This window comes from Xenopus tropicalis, chromosome 7, assembly GCF_000004195.4.
Source record: "Xenopus tropicalis strain Nigerian chromosome 7, UCB_Xtro_10.0, whole genome shotgun sequence".
In the NCBI taxonomy this organism is placed as follows: Eukaryota; Metazoa; Chordata; class Amphibia; order Anura; family Pipidae; genus Xenopus; species Xenopus tropicalis.
In genome coordinates this window covers 38,382,167-38,404,461 of record NC_030683.2, presented here as the reverse complement: position 1 = coordinate 38,404,461, position 22,295 = coordinate 38,382,167, and the positions used below count along the sequence as shown (strand labels likewise).

General features: G+C 37.2%; 2 protein-coding genes across 2 annotated transcripts; one reads left to right on the top strand and one right to left on the bottom strand.

Moving 5' to 3' along the window:
* Nucleotides 1-3,991: 3,991 nt before the first annotated feature.
* On the top strand, nucleotides 3,992-4,825 carry LOC100494911 (olfactory receptor 5AR1-like). The gene has a single exon (XM_031906493.1). The coding sequence runs from the start codon at nucleotides 4,007-4,009 to the stop codon at nucleotides 4,823-4,825; it is 819 nt and encodes a 272-aa protein (XP_031762353.1). The 5' UTR covers nucleotides 3,992-4,006.
* A 4,359-nt stretch (nucleotides 4,826-9,184) lies between these two features.
* Nucleotides 9,185-20,266, bottom strand: cox5b.2 (cytochrome c oxidase subunit Vb, gene 2). Its single transcript, NM_001044433.1, has 4 exons — nucleotides 20,108-20,266; nucleotides 16,603-16,673; nucleotides 12,432-12,531; nucleotides 9,185-9,507 (listed from the first exon to the last, which is right to left on the bottom strand). Exons 1-4 carry the CDS (start codon nucleotides 20,217-20,219, stop codon nucleotides 9,395-9,397), a joined length of 396 nt encoding a protein of 131 aa, NP_001037898.1. The 5' UTR covers nucleotides 20,220-20,266; the 3' UTR covers nucleotides 9,185-9,394.
* Nucleotides 20,267-22,295: the final 2,029 nt, after the last annotated feature.

Genomic DNA, 22,295 nt, shown 5'->3' with positions numbered 1-22,295 from the left:
TGGAAAAATTCCGATTGGAAACGAACATTTTGCGTTTTTTTCGGTTTTTTTGCGTTTTTTTCGGCGTCTTTACGATTTTTGCGTAAAAACGCGAGTTTTTCGTAGCCATTACGAAAGTTGCACAAAGTCGCGATTTTTTCGTAGTGTTAAAACTGAAAAGGCGCGACGTTTCGCGCAAGTTTTAACGCTACGAAAAAATCGTGACTTTGCGCAACTTTCGTAATGGCTACAAAAAACTCGCGTTTTTACGCAAAAATCGTAAAGATGCCGAAAAACTCGTGTTTTTACGCAAAAATCGTAAAGACGCCTAAAAACTCGCGTTTTTACGCAACAATCGTAAAGACGCCGAAAAAAATCGCAAAATTACCGATCATTACGAAAAAACGCAATCGGACGCATTCGGCCCGTTCGTGGGTTAGTAAATGTGCCTCCTAGGGGTGGGAAAACAAATAGTCAGCCATAATTATGCTGTCTTGAAATTTGAAAATACAACAGTTTGATAAGAGCCTCAAAGAGTTATTTTTTACCAAAAGCTAATATCCCATATATGTCAACAACAAGAGATCCTCTGCACTCACCAATAATAAATATATATACAGGACATTAAGACATTCTGTGCACAAAGCTGCCAAGAAATGCCATCCCCTGTAAGAAAAAAGGGATTGTTTGTCCATATATTGCAATATACTTCATATAAGTCATATATATATATTGAGTGCAGAGGATTTATTTTCTTTTCCAACTTACTTTTTATTCTTTTTTACAATACTTGTAAACCATAATAATCACAATGCTTACTTTATCAATTTCTCCAGAGAGAACAGAAAAACACCATAACTTTACATAATTGGTAGATGTGCAGAGGATTCTTTGTTGTTGTCTATATGTACTTTGTGGTCACAACCTCCTTGCATCCCCGCCTAATGGTTTAAAATGTAGTGGTTGAACACAACTTTCCCTTGTTTTCTACCCCAAATATGTCACCTTTTATATGTTATGGGGGAAATATGCTGACATAATTACACTTCTTATGCCAGCAAATTTTCACGCACAATGGCATACTCATGATTTTACAATAACACATACTTTAAAAAACATTTAAACGTTTAAAAATGTAAAAACAGTCCTCTACATTTGGAATGAGAAACCTGTGGCCACTACAATGCCACATCCCATGAAGGTTTACCCACATCAACTCAAAACTGTTAGTCTTTATGCAATAGGTTAAGCACAGAAAATACTCACAAGGGTTTATACAGTAAATGAGGGAGACTTTTGCTCTCTTTCTATAAAGATATGTTGGTAGTTAGACATTCTAATCTAATTTTGTTTTTTGCATGATTTCTTTTAGACAAAGAACAGAATACAAATTTGAAGCCTTTTTATTATTTTATGATGGATAATAATAAGGTGAGTTATTCTGAATCTAAATTATTCACAGAATCTAGGATTTCTTCCTCTATAATGAAGAAGAAGACTATGAAGGTTTTTATTCATCCTGCTCATGGTATATCTAGTAGAAGTAAATCTGGAGCAATTGGATTTGTTAAATAACCATTGAAGATGTTCCACTACTCATCCAAGCAGCTTCTTCAGTTTGTGTTCCAGAGAATGGTGGGATATTGATCGTATGAGTGGGTTTCCTGTATACCCCCCTCTTGGATGGATATCCCAAAAGGCAAGTTTGTTATCATGGACATATTCCCTTGTGAACTTCATTTTACCAGAAAAGAGGGCCTTCCACACCAGCTGTCTGCTACATACAACACTGTCCTAACATCTGTACCACAGCAGTTTCAGAACACTTTACACATCCATTCATGCAACTCTCTCAAGTAATATGTCTCTCTGTGTTGCATGACACCATGGTAACCCTATCAAAGTAACTCCACAGTTTCAGTTGTCACCTCTATGAAGAGTTTCAATGTGATTCCATTGTGATTGGGTTAGTGGAGGAGTTTATATACTGAGGACTTCCCATACCAGTTAGTTGAACTGAAGAAGCTGCTCAGATGGGTAGTGAAACGTCTTCTGTGATTATTCAACATGTCCAGTTGCTCTAGATTTCTTCTATAATACTTCTTAGCTATAAAAAGCATTTACTAATGTTATACGCCTAAATACTGTATACAGTATATAGCTATTATAGTTACACAGTTAAACTGGGTTGAAAAAAGACCAAAGTTCTACAGGTTAAACCCTTCCAAGCAAACCCCAGCACACACTCATAGACCCATATCGACCTATCTATACAATCACATACATTAACTATACATATCAATATCTGTACTAATTGTAGATTTTAGTATCACAGCACCCTTTAAAAACAACCCCAACCTCGACAGTCTAACCTCATAGTTTAAATCTTCCATCCCCTTTACCAGTTTAGTTGCAGTCTCTGCACTCTCTCCAGCTCATTAATATCCTTCTTAAGGACTGGAGCCCAAAACTGCACTGCATACTCAAGGTGAGGCCTTACCAGGGACCTATAAAGGGGCAAAACTATGTTTTAACCTCTTGAGTACAGTACAGTATATACCTGTTTTCATTTTTATTTCCAAAACAGAACATAGGGTTAGGATGATGGAGATTTATTGTGAGATTTGGGATGAAGTTGTATTTGATGTTTTAAACAGTCTATTTGTATACCAGGGTGACAGTGACAGCCATGTTTTCATATATCTGTAAACTTTCTCTAAGCCAATGGGTATATGAACAAGTGTTAAACAAAAAAGAGGGGACTCATGAACAGCAGAAACGCAGGATCAATTTCTAAATTGTACTTAGCACACAGGAAAGGGGAATAACAATACTGACATAAATGAATAGTTATGGGTACAGACTATGAGAAAATTGGGTTGTTTCTGATTAGTCCAAGCCTGTATAATAGTATACTTGTCTGAAAGCCCACAAATTTTACAGCTGCAATATTTCAGCATTTTCATTTGTGGAAATCACGGCAAATCTCAGTTGCATTTTCTTATTTGTAATTGCAGTTTTTATTTCTTGCTAAGGGCAGGGGTACACGGAGAGATTAGTCGCACCGCCACAAATCTCCTTGTCGCAGGCGACTTATCTCCCCACAACGCCATCCCACTGGCACTGGGATGGCATACGCAGCACTGTGATTTGCTGAAGGCGCCAAAGTTGCCTTGAAAGGAAACTCCCTTTAATTACACCTTATCTTCCACATGTCCCAAGGTACAGTGATCATATAGCATCATATATTTAAATGGTTGCCCAATGTATCATTAAACCAATCAAAGATAAACAATGAAGGCCAAACTTGCTAGAAATAGGATATTCTATAGCATACTAAAAATTGACTTAAAGGTGAACCACCCCTTTAAAGCACATTTTATTTTGTGGGTGTTTGTGGGCCTTATTGTAAAGGTATCGCAGAGACAAAATATTTTGATAAATATTGATTCCCAGTAACAGGATTATGCAGCTTTTCTTTTCAGGTCCATATTTACTTGTGGAAGTGCCCTCCACAGAAAGGCTTTTGGGCTCCATTATTCAGCTCTCATTAACTACTTGAGTTACAAACTTCAGTTTCTGTGGGTGCTGGAAGTTGTACTTCAACATTTGTGAAAGTGTATTCCATATTCTTTCCCCAAAAAGTGCCAGGGTCCATCATCTAAAGACAGCTCTGACATGTACACAACCCAATATTTGTTGATCTAAAATACACTGATGGTTTACATTTCAGAGAAGTAGGGATTTTGGGTACAGGCATTAGGACAGTCTGGATCTAATCACAGTCCAAAAATATATATATTTTACAAGAAAATCTGTTTTCTGCCATTTTTAGTCTGACCCTTTTGCACCCTGTACATTGGAAAACAGCCCACGAGCAAATGGATTTCTACTTCTTGGATTCATTATGCAAAGAGACATGAACGTGACACTGTTTGTTGTCTTTCTCATGATTTATATGACTAGTCTTTTTGGCAACATAATCATTATTTCACTTAGTAGGACTGAAGCCTCTTTAAGGACACCTATGTATTTTTTCTTAAGCAATTTCTCGTTCCTTGAGATATGCTACACCTCAGTCACTGTTCCAAAAATGCTGTTTGATTTGTTATCAGGAAACATGGCTGTATCATTTAATTGCTGCCTCACTCAGATGTACTTCTTTTTTCTTTTTGGCACCACAGAATTCTACATTCTGGCCTTAATGGGTTTAGACCGCTATGTAGCAATCTGCCACCCTCTTCATTACTCTGTCATCATGAACAGACAATTCTGCTACCAGCTGATCCTTGGATCATGGTTAAGCGGCTGCATAGTTCCAGTTCTACCCACAACCCTTCTAACTCAGAAACCCTTTTGTGGTTCCAAAATTATAAACCATTTTTTTTGTGATGTGGGCCCTCTGATAAAACTCTCATCTCCTGACACTTTCTACTTAGATGCAATAGTGTTCACAGTTTCCGGCATTGTGGTCCTTTGTTCTCTTACCCTAGTTACTGTTTCTTACCTTTTTATTATATCTGCTATATTAAGAATATCATCTTCAGCAGGCAGACACAAAGCTTTTTCAACATGTGCTTCCCACTTCTCAGTAGTTACACTTTTCTTTGGGACCGTGATTTTCATGTATCTTCGGCCAACATCTGGTGAAAATTACGAGTTAGATAAAGTGGTGTCCGTTTTCTATTCTATTGTTACTCCTGCACTGAATCCTCTAATTTACAGCTTGAGAAATAAAGACATGAAAAGAGCATTAGTAAAAATGCTCCAAAAGAGAGATAATTCCTGTAGGAAATTAGAGAACATTAACTCAATAAGCCTAAATACCTTTTATAGAAAACACTGAAGTCATTCTCCATTTGGGTAATAACTATATACTACACTGACACTTTATACATATGATACAAACACATACACAACATTAAATAATGGGAAATAAAGATAGAATCACAAAATCTAGATGCACAACAATGCTGTAAAATAGAAAAAGAAATGAGTGGCTATGTATAAAAGTGTTGGTGGGCTGCAAATCTGTAAATATTTTTTGTCATCTGAGATCTCATCAGGGTTATAATAATGTGAAGCCATTGCCAAATGCGTATGTTCTGGCCACATCCAGGTCAATACAAGTACAGGTATCGGACCCCTTATCTGGAAACCCGTTATCCAGAAAGCTCCGAATTACGGAAAGCCGTCTCCCATAGACTCCATTTTAATCAAATAATTCAGAATTTTAAAACTGATTTCCTTTTTCTCTGTAGAAATAAAACAGTACCTTGTAATTGATCCCAACTAAGATATAATTAATCCTTATTGGATGCAAAACAATCCTATTGGGTTTAATTAATGTTTTATTGATTTTTTAGTAGACTTAAGGTATTGAGATCTAAATTACGGAAAGACCCCTTATCTGGAATACCCTTGGTCCCGTGCATTCTGGATAATGGGTCCTATACCTGTATTTGAGATTGTGGCAATAAAACCTTTTTGTAAATATGCTAACTGCTGCAAAAAAATTGCAACAAAACTAATTTTTTTCAGCATTTGTCATTTTTTCTGATTACCAACATATTTGGGCTCTTCTCTACCAGCTAACAAACCTTAACTAAGAATATCAAATTGAGAGTGCCATGAACTTAAAGAACTGAAGTAAATTGGAGTTGTATTTTTAACATTCAAGCTATTTTATTTTTAAAATATTTAAAAAATTTTTACATATAGGTGGATTCATAAAAATAAATCGAACAATGTATAAGTAGACATATAACTGGGGCTGGAAGAAAATTAGGACCATGGATTATTAGACGATGACCAAGAAGCCACTTTATATAAAATCAGAGGATACACCTGGTTCTGCTTCCCACAAACCTGCTATGCCTCTGGTCAAATGTGCCTTGACTTTCTTAGAAGAGGACCTGTCCTGTCCTGAATACACTCTGAAATCTATCCACCTGCTTAGTTCGGACTTTAACACTGCATTTTGGTTTAGCTAGGTTGATTAAAACATTCTTGATGTTCTAATGTACTTGGTTCTCTCAATTTAAGTCTTCGGGCATCTGTTAACATCCAATAGGTCATGTTCTGAATCATCCCTTTCTAGAAAGATAGGTTAGATAGTGGGTTCATTCATATGAAACACTGAAATGACTTAAGAAAGAAAGGATAAAACTGGTATTGTAACGTTCACAGTAGAATGCAGTTTTGAAATGCAGTGCAAATCATCACAAGGGAAATCTGAGAGCTCATAATATTAACACCACCAATAACAAATCTTATAATGGAGACATAACTGTTTAATAAACTTACAAATCATTTGCCAATTTCTTACAGAAGACTGCTAATAAAGCTGAGATTCTAGGTTTAATTTTTAGTATTAATTGGGCTCATAGATCTAACAGTTTAAGGCATTTTTGTCCAAGGACACATAGCAGGTTTAGAATACTCAGCAACCCTTCAGCCTTGCATTCTCAACTGCCAAAGTTGGCCGTACACATACCAATAATATTTTTTTGTAAGAAAATGAATACCTGTATGATGGCCCACTGATCCTTAATATTAATCACTTATGAATATTGGTTGGTTTGGTAATATGGCAGGGTTGAAAAATCCATCTGTTATTTAAACGACTGGAACAACAGGAAGTTATCAATACCATTTGCATCCCTCTTATGCTCTCTGTCCATTCAGCCCATGGGCCTCGATTTAGGAAATCTACTGTTACTGAGAACACCAAAGCATCCCAGACTGCAAGATACTTGAGGAAAGGATGCAATTGCCTGCATAGCCAGTTGTGTATGACAGTAGTTCCTTCAGAACTCTGAATGTGAAAGATACAAAACACCAACAAATCTTCCCTCCCTGGGAAATGATGTGGTTATATGGGACCAATCCTTCCCTGATAAGAATTCCTATGATAGGACATTATTCACATAATTATATATTTTTACTCACCGCTGAGTACCAGAACTAAAAACACTTTGAAGAAGTAGAAGGGCAATGTATATTTAAAAGATTGAATAAAAATATATGTTAAAAAAAAAAATCAAATCGCATGCTTAATATTCCAAATTCCAATATTACATGACAGACTACTAAGAGTTATTTCCTCACCAGCTTAGACATGGCAAGCTACCAAACTATGCAATAGTTCAGTGTTGGACCACAGATTTCTAATGTGAAGCTAACGATAACTTGAGTCTTCTGATTAAAGAACCCCCCCATTAGGAGAGTAAAGTAGAAAGAGAAACTGTAGCATACTAAATGCAATTCCCTTATGCAGTCCTCCACTAGCTGTCCAGGATGGAATTTGTGAAAATGGACATTACACACTCTGGTAAACAGCCAAGATCTTTGGTTTAAGACTTAGCGGTGCTGCTGCTATGAGGCAAGTTGAGAACTCACCTTAGGCATTAGCACTTCCAAAGTTATCAGGGGGTGCAAAAATACACTTCTAGTAACTCTAGTGATGTGGGCCAACTGGAGCAGGAAAGGTCAGCACTAAGGGGAGGGCACAGCATTGCAGGAGCCACCCCTGTTAAGTGTGAAGTTTCCCCTTGTCTAACTCTGCTAAAGTTTCCTTTAAAGGGGTTGTTCACCTTTAAATTAACTGTTGGTATGATGTAGACAGTGCTATTCTGAGACAATTTGCATTTGGTCTTAAATATTTTTAAAGTTTAGTTATTCAGCTTTCTGTTCACCAGCTCTCCAGTCTGGAGTTCTTAAAAGCCATCTGGTTGCTAGGGTCCTATTTAACATAGCAACCAGTGTTTTAAATGAGAAAGATAAGTAATAAAAAGTAACAAACTTTAGCCTCACAGTGGAGACCAATTGAAAAGTTGCTAAGAACAGGCCATTCAACAACATATTAAAAGTTAACCTAAAGGTGAACCACCCCTTTAAAGGACATGTAAACCTCCCACAAAAATGTATTCAGTAAACAGCCTCTTTAAAATCCTTAAAGGAGAAGGAAAGGCAAAATCTATAAATGGTACCAATTCATAGTGCTACTATTGATAAAGAAAAACACTATACTTTGGGCTCTATTATAGCAAGGATTACTTAGTAAAACTTAAAGTTTCAGCTCGTTGTATAGAATGGCGCCGCCATCTTCAAAGTGGTATGCCCACTTCCTTTCCTTCAGCGCACTACACTGCGCATGTGCAACATTCCCCCCCCCCCCCAGCCTAGGCGTGCATCTGTGCGCAACATTCCCTCCCCCCCGAGCCAGCTCAAAGGGTCTGATGCAAGGGGAGCGCGCCTGCTTATGTGCGCCCACTGAACAGACATGCACCGCCTGCAGTCCTGGTCGTAGTGTCTGTGCAGGAGCGATGCATTATGGGAACTTTCTTTACACAGCTCAGCATGTTTGGCTTCTGAACGATAGCTATATGGGGAGACTTAAGGGCACTATTGAGACAACTGAAGGTATGCCTGCAGCTTGAGATTAACTCTTTATTAGCCATTTCTTCTCCCTTAAACACTTGCCACTCTGGTTGTTCAAATGTACTTAGAATTCCTTCTCCTTTTCTAACCCACTCGGACCCCCCCCCTCCCTTAGGAATTTACTTTGGCTGTTGGCTAAACATACCATCAAGTCTAGCAGGCAATGAAGAGATGGCATTGCTGGTTTCTAGAAACTCCCGTCATGAGCTCATCTTAACTATTACAGTGCTCAATGCAAGCAGGGACTTTATATCAAAGTAAGTTCTGCCTGTGTAAGTCTGCATTCCTCACTGGATGAACTTTACAGTGCTGTTTCCATGTCACTGATGTGTCAAAGGGAAAATGGCTGCTACTTGTTTTAGGAAAATGTGATGGTGCTGGTGAATGGAGGGGATCTACACAGTACAAATGATGTGGTCTAGGTGGGGGAGATGTGCCTAACTTGTATGCAAGGGAAAATGCAGGGTTTACATGTCCATGAATGTGTCAGACGTATTTTCACACTACTTACATATTACAAATGGAATGTATCTGCTCTCTCTTTAGAATGGTAGTTTACCATCCTGTACCTGGCTAAATTTTTCTTGGTGAAAATTTATTCTTGCACATTTGATAAATTAGTGAATACCAATTCATACTGATTAAGATACAAATGTGTGCTTATCTGAACTCAATACTCTGAACTTAAATTTTAGTAAGTACTAATGCTGTGGTTAAAAAAAAATACACAGATGTTAATATGGAGTCATTAAAGCCCATAAGAGAGAGGATTTAGTCAATAAGGTTTTATTTGTGTCACAGTTTTACATTCATAAAATAATTTTTCTCATTTTTTTTTTACAATAAACACTTGAGTTAAGTGCTGGAGGACTTCAATCGAAGACAAAGGGAGAAAGTATAATTTTGTTTTTTTTGTCTAAACAAGCTTCTGACAATTGATTTCTTTGGTTCATTTTAGAAATTTGCAGTTCTTCTAATGAGGGAGCTCATGATGCTCAAGTTTATAATGAGCACCACAAGATGGGCAACGTTGTGCAGGTCCTTCATGCACCCAGAACCAGATAATAGCAGAGTTGTCTTCTTCACCTAAGTTACAAGAACAGGTGTCACAATCAGGACAGCTTCAACTATCAGCTTGACAGAGATTTTCACTAGAAAGTTGAATTTTAACTGAAAAATACTACCAACTACTGTGGGATGAGCTAAAGTCAAGCTCTTCTAGTCACCCATTTAAAATGCTGATTGGTTGCTATAGGTTACTAGACCTGGGGCCCAATTACAACTTATTAGATTCCCCTCAAAAGCATGGAGCAGCTTTAAGTTCCCTGTTTAGCTCATGAAAAAAGTATGTTTAGCACAAGCCCTATTCACTGCACTCATGTTGAACAAGGCATTATGCCCCTTTTAATATATGAGCAGTATACTGCAAAATTAATGTGTACCTAAAAGTATTTGGCAAACATTTCAGTGCAAGTGTTGCACTGTTGTATGCTTTGTTTTCTGCTTGAAGAGATCAACCTAATGTAAACAAAGCTTTTTTTAACATTTTCATAGAGACCTATTTTATAGTATGCGGCCATTTTCATTAAATCATCTACTCCTATAATATAAGTAATGGAAGTACCTGTATTTTGCAATGGCATTAACAAGAAAGGAAGTTTGTATGCCAAGCTCAAGAGCAATGACACATACATTTCTTTGATTGCCAACGTCCATGTCTCTAGCAACCAGGCAGCTACCCATTAAGCAGGCAAGAGGCAAGTGCAAATTTAATGTCAAGTATCTCCAAGTCACCTATCCTGCAACTTTTAGGTTACACAGTACAAATACTTGGAACGATAAACTAAGTATACTGTAATGATTATATATATATATATATATATATATATATATATATATATATATATATATATATATATATATATATATATATATATATATATACAGTGGTGTGAAAAACTATTTGCCCCCTTCCTGATTTCTTATTCTTTTGCATGTTTGTCACACAAAATGTTTCTGATCATCAAACACATTTAACTATTAGTCAAAGATAACACAAGTAAACACAAAATGCAGTTTTTAAATGAGGGTTTTTATTATTTAGGGAGAAAAAAAATCCAAACCTACATGGCCCTGTGTGAAAAAGTAATTGCCCCCTGAACCTAATAACTGGTTGGGCCACCCTAAGCAGCAATAACTGCAATCAAGCGTTTGCGATAACTTGCAACGAGTCTTTTACAGCGCTCTGGAGGAATTTTGGCCCACTCATCTTTGCAGAATTGTTGTAATTCAGCTTTATTTGAGGGTTTTCTAGCATGAACCGCCTTTTTAAGGTCATGCCACAACATCTCAATAGGATTCAGGTCAGGACTTTGACTAGGCCACTCCAAAGTCTTCATTTTGTTTTTCTTCAGCCATTCAGAGGTGGATTTGCTGGTGTGTTTTGGGTCATTGTCCTGCTGCAGCACCCAAGATCGCTTCAGCTTGAGTTGACAAACAGATGGCCGGACATTCTCCTTCAGGATTTTTTGGTAGACAGTAGAATTCATGGTTCCATCTATCACAGCAAGCCTTCCAGGTCCTGAAGCAGCAAAACAACCCCAGACCATCACACTACCACCACCATATTTTACTGTTGGTATGATGTTCTTTTTCTGAAATGCTGTGTTACTTTTACGCCAGATGTAACGGGACACGCACCTTCCAAAAAGTTCAACTTTTGTCTCGTCGGTCCACAAGATATTTTCCCAAAAGTCTTGGCAATCATTGAGATGTTTTTTAGCAAAATTGAGACGAGCCATAATGTTCTTTTTGCTTAAAAGTGGTTTGCGCCTTGGAAATCTGCCATGCAGGCCGTTTTTGCCCAGTCTCTTTCTTATGGTGGAGTCGTGAACACTGACCTTAATTGAGGCAAGTGAGGCCTGCAGTTCTTTAGATGTTGTCCTGGGGTCTTTTGTGGCCTCTCGGATGAGTTGTCTCTGTGCTCTTGGGGTAATTTTGGTCAGCCGGCCACTCCTGGGAAGGTTCACCACTGTTCCATGTTTTTGCCATTTGTGGATAATGGCTCTCACTGTGGTTCGCTGGAGTCCCAAAGCTTTAGAAATGGCTTTATAACCTTTACCAGACTGATAGATCTCAATTACTTTTGTTCTCATTTGTTCCTGAATTTCTTTGGATCTTGGCATGATGTCTAGCTTTTGAGGTGCTTTTGGTCTACTTCTCTGTGTCAGGTAGCTCTTATTTAAGTGATTTCTTGATTGAAACAGGTGTGGCAGTAATCAGGCCTGGGGGTGACTACAGAAATTGATATTGAAATTGATAAACCACAGTTAAGTTATTTTTAACAAGGGGGGCAATCACTTTTTCACACAGGGCCATGTAGATTTGGAGTTTTTTTTCTCCCTTAATAACGTAAACCTTCATTTAAAAACTGCATTTTGTGTTCAATTATGTTATCTTTGACTAACAGTTAACGGTTTTTGATGAGCAGAAACATTTAAGTGTGACAAACATGCAAAAGAATAAGAAATCAGGAAGGGGGCAAATAGTTTTTCACACCACTGTATATATATATAGATATATAGATAGAGAGAGAGAGAGAGAGAGAGAGAGATGAGATAGAGATGAGATAGAGATGAGATAGAGATGAGATAGAGATGAGATAGAGATATATATCTATCTATATCTATATATCTATATATTGTAAGCTCTACGGAGCAGGGACCTCCATCCTCTTGTGTCTGACTCTTAACTTATTGCAACTGTATTTATCTTGTATCTATCTGTATTTATTTTTGTACTTTGTGTTTATCTATTATCTTAATAATCCGGTTTGTATTAATGTATTCTACTGTACAGCGCTGCGTACATAAGTAGCGCTTTATAAATAAATATATACACACACATATACACACACACACACACACACACAATGCCATGTCCATGGCAGCCAGCTTTCAGGAAAGATTTTTTTTTTCCTTAAGAACAGCTGTACAGTTTTGTTAACTTACATATGCAACCCACAATTCGCTTTTTGTTGATTGATGGGACAATATGTGGATCTTCCTTAGTTCCCAAATAGGACTTTGGTTTCAAAATACTGTAAGGATCCTTTGAAATTAAAAGGAAAGACATGTTTATAGCAGAAACAACTAAATACTCTGAACAAAAAACAAGGTTAGGCTTAGATTTAATTAACTCTAAAAACAAAGTTTTTACTATTATCTTACCTTATTCCAAATCCTTATTTCTAAAGGCAACATCTTACGACTTTTAATTGTTCTATTATGTTAAGAAAGCCATAACCACCTTACACTGGTAGCAGATCTCTATGCCAACATTAAACTTTTGAAAACTAATAAATGACTCAATGCCCAATCAGAACCTTAAATGTCTAGAGGTTATCCCAAGAAGCTCCATGATATATGGGGTCTGTGAACCTTGGAGTGCAACATTTCAAGGTTAGATAATATAGTATATCTGTTACAAAGTACAGTACAAATAACCCAACATTCCCAGGTTTGTATTATCTTCTTTACCTACTGTAGGTTTTAAGGATGCAACTTTGTAATGTTTATGATTAATGATTATAAATAAAAAAAATTAATGAATAAAATCTAAAGGCCTTAGTTGTATAAATTAATCTGCCAGTAACCCCAAAAATGTTATTTTTCATATGCTTTAAAGCAGTGGTATTTTTAATGCACTTACTATGAATTCTGATATGTTAAAGGAAAACATGTTTTTCAAAACGCATCAAAGTGCAAACATATATTTTTATATTTAATTTTGAAATTTCACATGGGGATAGCCATATTCTTGTGGCTTGTGCTCTGATAAACTTCAGTCCCTTTTTAGGATGAAGACACAATGAAAACACACAGCGCTACTAGTAGATGCTACTTGTCCTGGCAACAGGAATAGACAATGCTGATCATTGTCTCTACATGTGTTTTAGCAGAGGCAATTCTCAGTATTGTCTATGGCAGTGTATTTTCTGGAGTTTAGTAGCCTTAAAAAGTAGCTGTTACTAAGTAGCTCTGTGTGTCTTCACTCTTACTGCTGCGCTGCAAGTTAGTGTGATATCAACTCCCCTCTCATTCCCCCCCAAGCAGCTGATCAGCAGAACAATGGGAAGGTAGCAAGATAGCAGCTCCCAGTAGATATCAGAAAGCACTCAATAGTAAGAAGTCCAAGTCTGGCTTGGGACTCCTCCAGTTACATGGGAATAGGAGAAACAAAAAGGTTACTTGAAAGCAGTTCTAATGAATAGCGCTGGCTCCTGAGAGCTCAGACTTTGTAAGAATAACATTTTAAATGGTGAATTATTTGCTATATAAACCATGTAATTTAGAAAATAAAAAAAGTGTACCATAAAAATTGTGACAGAATCCCTTTAAGCCTTAAACCTTGCCTAAACACACCCAATTTATTGCATCTAGTATATTTTTAAATACATATGTTAAAGCCACCAAAAGGCCTTAGACAACAAACTATAGGTATATTAGAAAAAAAAAAAGTTGCATAAGTTTAGAAAGAGCAGACTAATATTAAGTGCACAATGCATCTCAATGTATGTATTACTTATGTATGCTAAGCAATATTTAGTAATCTATTATCAGAGTAAATAGATCACAGATTGAAAGGTGTATTATACAAAAAAAAAAACCCTGCAGTTGTCCACAGTAATAATTAAATCTCACATCTTTGATCCCACTCACAGCATTGCTGCATTCCCATGTACACAATAAGGTTTATTATGCCATACAGCTATATACTGAATATATTCAGATTACAGTATATCTACAGCATATGCCAGGTGGTGACTGGACAGGTTTGATTTTCTGGTTTGATTTTCTCAGTCCGATGGCCCCTATGCTCATCACTGTAGTCAACTGAATTAGCACAATATCGCCCATCTTAGATGGGCATACCAGGAGATAATCCGCCCATTTGGCAATCTGGTATGCGTACGGCCACAATTACTTGGCTTTATTCTTGGAAGACCCCTTGAGGCAACCTGTGTAGATAAGTAAAGTCCATACAGGTACCAACTGCACATTTTTACTATTTTATCGGAGGCAGGTATTTACAAGCATGCTTGCATGCCATGCCCACTTAAAAAATAACTTTGCATAATTTATTGTATAGGACACAAAATATCTTCATTGGAAAAGAGGAAAAACACAGTACAAATAGTTGAATAAAACAAATAAAAGTAAACTTTCAGAAAAGCCTGCTGCACAGGACAAGCAAAACAAAAAATAGATGGTAAAGCAATCTGCTTTTATAAGACCATGGAAAAAAGGCCACAGAGTTGATAAGACAGAAAGTATAGGAGGAAGGCAGCAGTAAGTAAAGGACAGCTGCACGCCCTGCACGTACTGCTCTGACTGGAAAGACAAGCTAACAAACTGGTTATTCACACAGAAAAAGGAATAAGTATCAAAACATATTGTGCAGTAGTAAGGAGCAAAGTCCCTGAATATCACTTACCCTTTAAAATTACATTTTTAAAAAACTTATTTTTTGCTGGCAAAAATCTTTAAGATTTAAGCTCATTTCTGCTTTTATGTAAATGTTTGTCTTGTTAGGATTTTATATTTCATGCACAGGTTGTCGTTTACTAAACTGCAGTGTCTAGATCGATACCTAAATTTCATTCATCTTAATAAAATGCAGTTTGCATTGACAGCCAATATTTCTTGCCAGTGTTTTCTACGACAAATTCTGACTTTTCTAAATTACACATTGCAAATTATTTGCTCTACAATTTACATTTTTATTCTTGAACCAACAAGTGTATTTTTTTAGGTTGTAATATTGGTGTGTAGGCAGCTATCTCAGTAAGTCTGAGCTTTCAGAAAGTGCCAGCGCTAAAAGATAGAACTGTATTCAGATATCAAAAATTATAAAGGGTGAATCCAAGCGCACCGGACAACAGGATATTCTCTTAAAACGTAATCTTTATTCATCCATTAAAAACATGCCACGCCCAACGCGTTTCGTGCACAGATGCACTTAATCATAGGCAGGATGTGCACATACATCACAGGGGATTTAAACAAAAAATGAAGATTGACAAAACGTAGTGAAAATTAGCAAAACATGTTATTTATTACTATTATGGATTTTGATACAATTGATTCATTGGAATATTTATTTGATAAAAGAAATTTCTCTTTTTCTTTAAATGTGTAAATTCAGGATGTTTCTCTTTGGTCTTTTTCTCCTTTAATCTTATTTTTGGGGGGAGTGGTTTGTTTTGCTAATTTTTACTACGTTTTGTCAATCTTCATTTTTTTGTTTAAATCTCCTGTGATGTATGTATGTAAATTTTAAGAGAATATCCTGTTGTCCGGTGCGCTTGGATTCACCCTTTATAATTTTTGGATTTCTGCCTTGGCATAGGGCTTTGGGGCCCTGAGCACCCGGACCACTACGGGACTACGGTGAACTCCTTTATATCGCTTCTCAGACCTTTCTGTTCAATTTAAAAGACAGACCCGGGGTATGAACACCCGGGTCTCTACTTTATGTTTGGTACGGATTCTCTTGATTGTTTGAGCCAGTCAGTCACTTAGATTAGAGTCTGGTTCTTAAATTAACATTAATATTTATCCTTATTTTGAGCGAGCACAAAAATTCTGTATTTGTATTCAGATATCACGCTCAATGTATGTTCAATACAACATAGTAGCTATACAGGGTTTCTTCTGCTTGGGCACTATTCTCCTGTTTAGTTAGCAACTTTAGTAATGCAAACTTTTGTGAACTCGTTCTGAACTCTACAATGCTATAAGCGCTCAGGAAACCTGCTTTTTGGAAGGATAAGGGGGTCTGGGCTGTCAGAAATCACTCTCCTTTATTGTATTTGGGCTAAAGTTCCCAATGCTTCTCACTGTATTTAATGTATTCTGGATGTTACTAACTCTCACTCCACTACCTAGCACCCTACCTACAGAAAGCTTGCTTAGAGGTACAGCACCCCAACTATGTGTGAAATCACTTCAACTTGCAGCAGAGCAGTAGGTAAAGAGTGACTGAAGTTTATTAGAGCACAAGTCACATGACTGACACCCTGTCCCGTGACAGTATTCCTATAACTTAATTGACCATAGCCATAAAATGCAAGACTATCATGTAATATCCATGCAAAAATATATCTACTATAGATCATACAAGCCCTTTCTTCATAGCTTGAAGAGTTTTTCTTTCAAGACCAGTTGCCTGCTCCTCATCTGTGGGGATACCTATAGAAAGAGAAAAAATAGCTTTAAATAAAAAAAAAAAAAAAAAAAAAAAAATCAAGCAAATTGAGTTTCTAGTCAGCCTCTTAATATGGATAAATATCCATGATGGATTACTTTAAATGCTTATTAGAGAGCCCAAACAACCATGGAGGTCTATCTCCGCAGAGAGGACCTGGTAAAACCTCTGTCTTGGTTTTATACCATATTGTCTGCCGCAGGTCACTCCCCTCTACAGAAAGCCAAAACCAAATGGCAAAGGGATATCCCCGCACTTGATGACGAGATGTGGTCGGATGCCCTTAAACAAGTGACGGAAATATCAATTTGTATGAGGGACAGGTATGTTCAGATAAAATTTTTAAATAGAGCGTACCTAACCCCTCACCGTCTGGCCAAAATCTTTGAAAATGTATCTGACCAATGTCCCAAATGCAGGAGCGAGGTAGGCACTTTGTTCCATGTTTTTTGGTCCTGCCCAGAGATACAGAGATTCTGGGGTGAAGTTTTACAGTTCCTTAATGAGAAGCTTGCCCTCCCAAACATACGCTCTCCAGAGGTTTGTCTCCTAGGTCTAACCGGTGACCTGCAACTCCGCTCATACTCTAGACTGTGCTATCTGCAGCTGCTCTACTATGCTAAAAAATCCATCCTAATGCATTGGAAGTCCTTAGACCCTCCGCCCTTCCAATTTTGGCGAAAATTGGTGGATGACTCACTTCCCAGCCAGAAACTGACTTATCTAGCAAGGGGATGCCCTGAAAAATTTAACGCCATATGGGATACGTGGCTAGACCAGTAGGTGAATATGAACAAATTTTAAATTTGTAGAGCCAGAACTGCTACCTTAGCCTCACCCCTTCCCCCCCCCTTTTTTCTTCTCTATCTCCCCCTTCTCTTTTTTCATCTTTAGTATGTTTTCTATTGTTTAACTGTTTGTAATAAAAAACATGCAAAATAAAATCTTTAAAAAAAAAAAAATGCTTATTAGAGAAATCAGTATTCACTGCAATAATATCTGTATGTTGAGTTAAAAAAAAAAAAAAAAACAACCAAAACACACTGTTCAGGCATTTTAAGAGACATAAAACAAAGGTTGTGTAATGCAAAAATGTCAACCATGAACATCTGTAAGCTGCACTTATATTTTGGAGTCTAAATGCAAAATTGGTATCAAACTATTCAAAAAAGCTATGGCATTGATATTGCTAATGTCCTGCCTTTGTCCCCGAAAACATGTGGGAGATACCTATAATCTGGAGTAGAAAGACATTTAGCCAGTTTGGATTCTTCAGGAACAGTGGTTTCCAAAAATGATGTTTTCCCCTAACCTAAAATATCATATGACTTTAGTTGTGACAACAGAAGAGGACAATTGTTTTTCTCCAAACAGGTATGGGAGCCCTTATACGGAAACCCATTATCGAGAAATATATGGAAAAGCCATCTCCCATAGACTCCATTTTAATCAAATCATTCAAAATGTTAAACAGGATTCCCTTTCTCTCTGTTATAATAAAACAGTACCTTGTACTTTATCCTTTGTTCTAATTTAGCCTTATTAGAGGAAAAGCAATGCTAGTGGGTTTAATTAATGTTGAAATTAATTTTTTTTTAGCTGGCTTAGACCCAAATTATGTAAAATCCCTTATGCCGAAAACCCAAGGTCCTAAGCATTCTGGATAACAGGTCCAATACCTGTACTGTGATTTTTTTAAATCATTTTTAAATTGCTCTAGCTTGCATATGCAAGTTAGGGTTCCGATTCAGCCAAATCTTTGGTGGATTCTGCATCGCCACAAAATCTGTTTTACAATGAAAAATGTACTACACTTATATTTTTGGATACCTAGAACCCACATTTTTAGCACACAATCAACATATTGTATCACTGGGATATCTGGTCTTGGTTATGGCTTGCCTGTTTGCAATATGAAAGTTTATTTTTCAATTTTAAATTTTTCGGAATGTGCACATTGCTTTCAAGGGTTTACTTGTGCAAATAAAAAGCCCAGTTAACTCAGTAGTCACCGCCTAGCTTTCATATTCTGAAATATGCCTTTGTAAAAAGAGTATGTGGGTGATATAGCATTGTAAACATTATGTTTCTGTTAATCTGAATAAGATGATAACTACTGTAGTATTTGGACATTTAATTTAAAGTTTCTTATTTCTTGTGTGGCACTTTACCTTTGTACGGCTATGAGCTTTTGTTTTTTATTCTAAACAACTTTCCAATACACAACATTTTATTTTCTCTTCTAAAAAATTCTCTTTTTGTGGACACCCCATTTAAATCTCTTAACACCTCTCTAGTGTAAAAAAAAATACAAAACATTTATTAATATGTCCACTTAAGCAGCAATTAACCTTTAAGGATTTGTACACAATCCTTCAGCTAATTCTGTTTATACAGAAAAGCTTGCTTGGAGTGAGGAGAGGGGGGATTTCTAGCAGATGGAAGGCAGTGTAATTTTAAAGGACAAGAAAAGGCCAATTATATGGACTTCCAGTGATTATAATCAGTAACAGTAGACACTGGTTTTAACTTTTGCTTTACTTTGTGTGCACTCGGCCCAGAGTAGCAGCAAGGATCCGGGGACAGGAAACAAGGTTGCAGTGCTAACTTGAATAGTACCTTACACCATGAAAGCTAATTCTATTAATAAGCAACCTTCCCCTAAACATAAGTTCTAAAGTGGGCCACTGGCATTTCTTATTTAAATAAAGTAAAGCTATCAGTGTGTTCCTGACCAACACCCACCTAACAATGCTAGTTTGGGTCACTGGCATTTCTTATTTAAATAAAGTAAAGCTATGGGCTGTGATTCTCCCTGACAGACTCAAGAAAATTGCCCCATATACCATCATAATGATATGAACAATGGCAAACAATAGGCATGTCCTCACCAGAACAGGGGTTTTGAGATTGCACCAAATCTCTACTAATTAACAGAACATTTCAATGCAACTGCTACTATGGGGAATGCTACCTTTTGCTGTAGTTAGTACAAAGACAATCTAAGTCAACACAAACTATACTGAAGGCCAGAAGCAATGTATTTTAAGCAACAGGTGCAAAAAGCCGAATGGTTATAGGAAAGTGGGCGGTACATAGATTTCAAGGCTAGTTAGGATTGGCGCAGAACGCATCAGAAAGAGGCGTGCAACGCTCGGCACGTACCACTCGTGTTTATGCCTCCTACCAACTCCAGAGTCATGTGTAGTGACCTCGGCTCTGCCCTTCAAGAGATTTCTTTACTCTACAAATGACCCCTCGGTAACACGCAACACTAAAATACACAACAATACGTCCCCCAAACTCAATCCTAACATAGAACTTTCAGTTCATAATGAAGCGTCTAGATACTCGCAATGTACTACTAGATCACTAAGAAGAAGCGCCTGCTCCACACACCATAAGTGATCTTACCCACCCCCAACACTCATTGCTCTAAAGACGGATCTGTTGAGATACACGGTCCTAGGAGCGGCTGCATTGCGGGGTAGAGCCCGATAAAAGAGTTGGCACAGTCTCCAGGAAGCCATAGCTATCCCCCGAACACTTCCACTGCGCGAAAGCTGGATTGAGTGACAGGGCAGAGTTCTGGCAAGCAGTATTTATAATTGCAGAATAAACCAATCACACGGAACCAGGAGGGGGAGTCCAGGAATTGGATCGGGCTGCGTTAAGCGTATAGGCTTTAATGTTAGTACGGTTTGCACATGATCGTGTTAAGTCCTAGAAGTCAGTGAAATATTTAGGTTAGAGAATTAAAACGCTGAGAGGTATACTGTCACATCAAACAGGGACACTGACACGCTTTTTCTCGTAGTATTCCTTTCTTATAAACTGCATTGTGCATTTCAATTTAACATAAGTATATAATTAACCAGTTTGGATAACTGGATACTAAACCATTACTGTTCTAATTGTATTTTCTTAAGACAATATAAGGATGTTTATTGAATTACAAGGTCAAGTATATGAGGGGATGAACACATCTTTTTGGACCTGTAAATACTACAATAACATCTTCACTTGCAAAAATGAATTCCAAAAGCATTTTAAGTATATCAGTAGTAATAAGATGCAAGCTAAGACTGAGGCTCCATACTGTCCTCTCTGGCCCCAGGCTGGTAAAAACAACTATAAGGCCATCCAATTTTCTACACTTTTTTTTTAAACTTTTTCTGGGAAAATATTTTTAATTGTTACCGATTTTATATGGGTCAACTGATTTTATTTCTCAAAAAGCAACTAAAATATGACATGATCCTGTCAGTTTTATATACCAAGTAGGCATTCAATTTATTTTCCTTAACATCATGAATGTTATTGGTGTCTATGAATTGACAGAATGTATATTTGAAAATGTTGTGTTATTGTAGCCTTATCGATTGTGTGTTTAAGGTAGCTGCACTTAATCTTTAATTGCAATTGGAAAAGGTAAAGTAAATCTAAGGTAAATGGTGCATTCTAAGCCTTCAGTTTTGCCCTGTAAATCAGTGGAAGTACATTTAAACAACATCTAAAAAAAGGAGGAGTAAATACTTGAAGTATTTTCTGCATGCAGTGGATGTCTTGGGTACAAATTCAGAGGCTAGAATCCAATCAGTTAACAATTTTTGCTGCCCCAATTTCATGTTTATAACCTCAGTACCACTATATATGTAATACCCGCTTCATGTTTCATAGCCATTATTTCTGTACAAATAGCACTATAATATTCACAGAAATAATGTAAGATTAAACAATTACAAAAAAAAAACAACACTGGCATCCCTATTAGTTTTGTGTCAGATAATTATTCCTTCAACTCTGTGTTAGTGTTCTAAACTTCTGAATATTGACAAGTGAGGGTCCTAAAAATAGTTTTGATTTCAAGAAGAAAGTATTCTTTAAGGTGGCCATACATGTTACAATCTTCTCCCGATATGCCCAACTAAGGTGCTAGGGGCCAAACAATCGAAGTAAAATGGCAAGCATAGGCGTAGTTGGAGCGAGGACCACATCAACGAGTCAATGCAGACGCTGATTTAACGGAAAATCAAACCTGCCCCATAGCAATCTGCCCAATTTTAGGTCATATGTTGGTTGAGTAGGACCGTCGGGGGTGCTCATACATAGGCTGATAAGCTGCCAAAGTCTGAAGGACTCGAATTGGCAGCTGAAACCTCCATGTGTTTGGCCGCCTTTCTTAGTTTGTAGACACCTGGATTTGACATACTTCTCCAATTTCAATATATTGTAATATATGGACATCTATACCTTTTTTGGTTTAGAAGGAAGGACATTTTATTAGGATTTTATCTGATTTATCTGACCTTGTGTGCCATAGAGAAGAAAGTAATACAATCACTCTGCCTTCATTTTATTATTATTATAATCCTAGATGCCCCTCGGTACTCTGCATGGAAGGCACCATACTGTGTTGAGATTTTAGTATCAAGCAGCTTCAGGTAGAGGCAATCTTGCTTGATTAGCCATAAATATATTTATTGTTCTGTTGGCTGCTTTTTCATCCCACCGGCACACGGGGAGATTAGTCGCCCGTGACAAATCTCCCTTGTCACGGGCGACTAATCTCCCCGAACTACCATCCCACCGGCGAACATGTAAGT

Coding starts and splice junctions, on each gene's coding strand:
- LOC100494911 (XM_031906493.1), top strand. CDS start 4,007: ATGTATTTTTTCTTAAGCAATTTCTCGTTCCTTGAGATATGCTACACC.
- cox5b.2 (NM_001044433.1), bottom strand. CDS start 20,219: ATGGCTTCCTGGAGACTGTGCCAACTCTTTTATCGGGCTCTACCCCGC. Junction 16,674..20,107: donor TAGAGCAATGAGTGTTGGGG/GTGGGTAAGATC, acceptor CTCTTTCTATAG/GTATCCCCACAGATGAGGAG. Junction 12,532..16,602: donor AAGCTATGAAGAAAGGGCTT/GTATGATCTATA, acceptor TTAATTTCAAAG/GATCCTTACAGTATTTTGAA.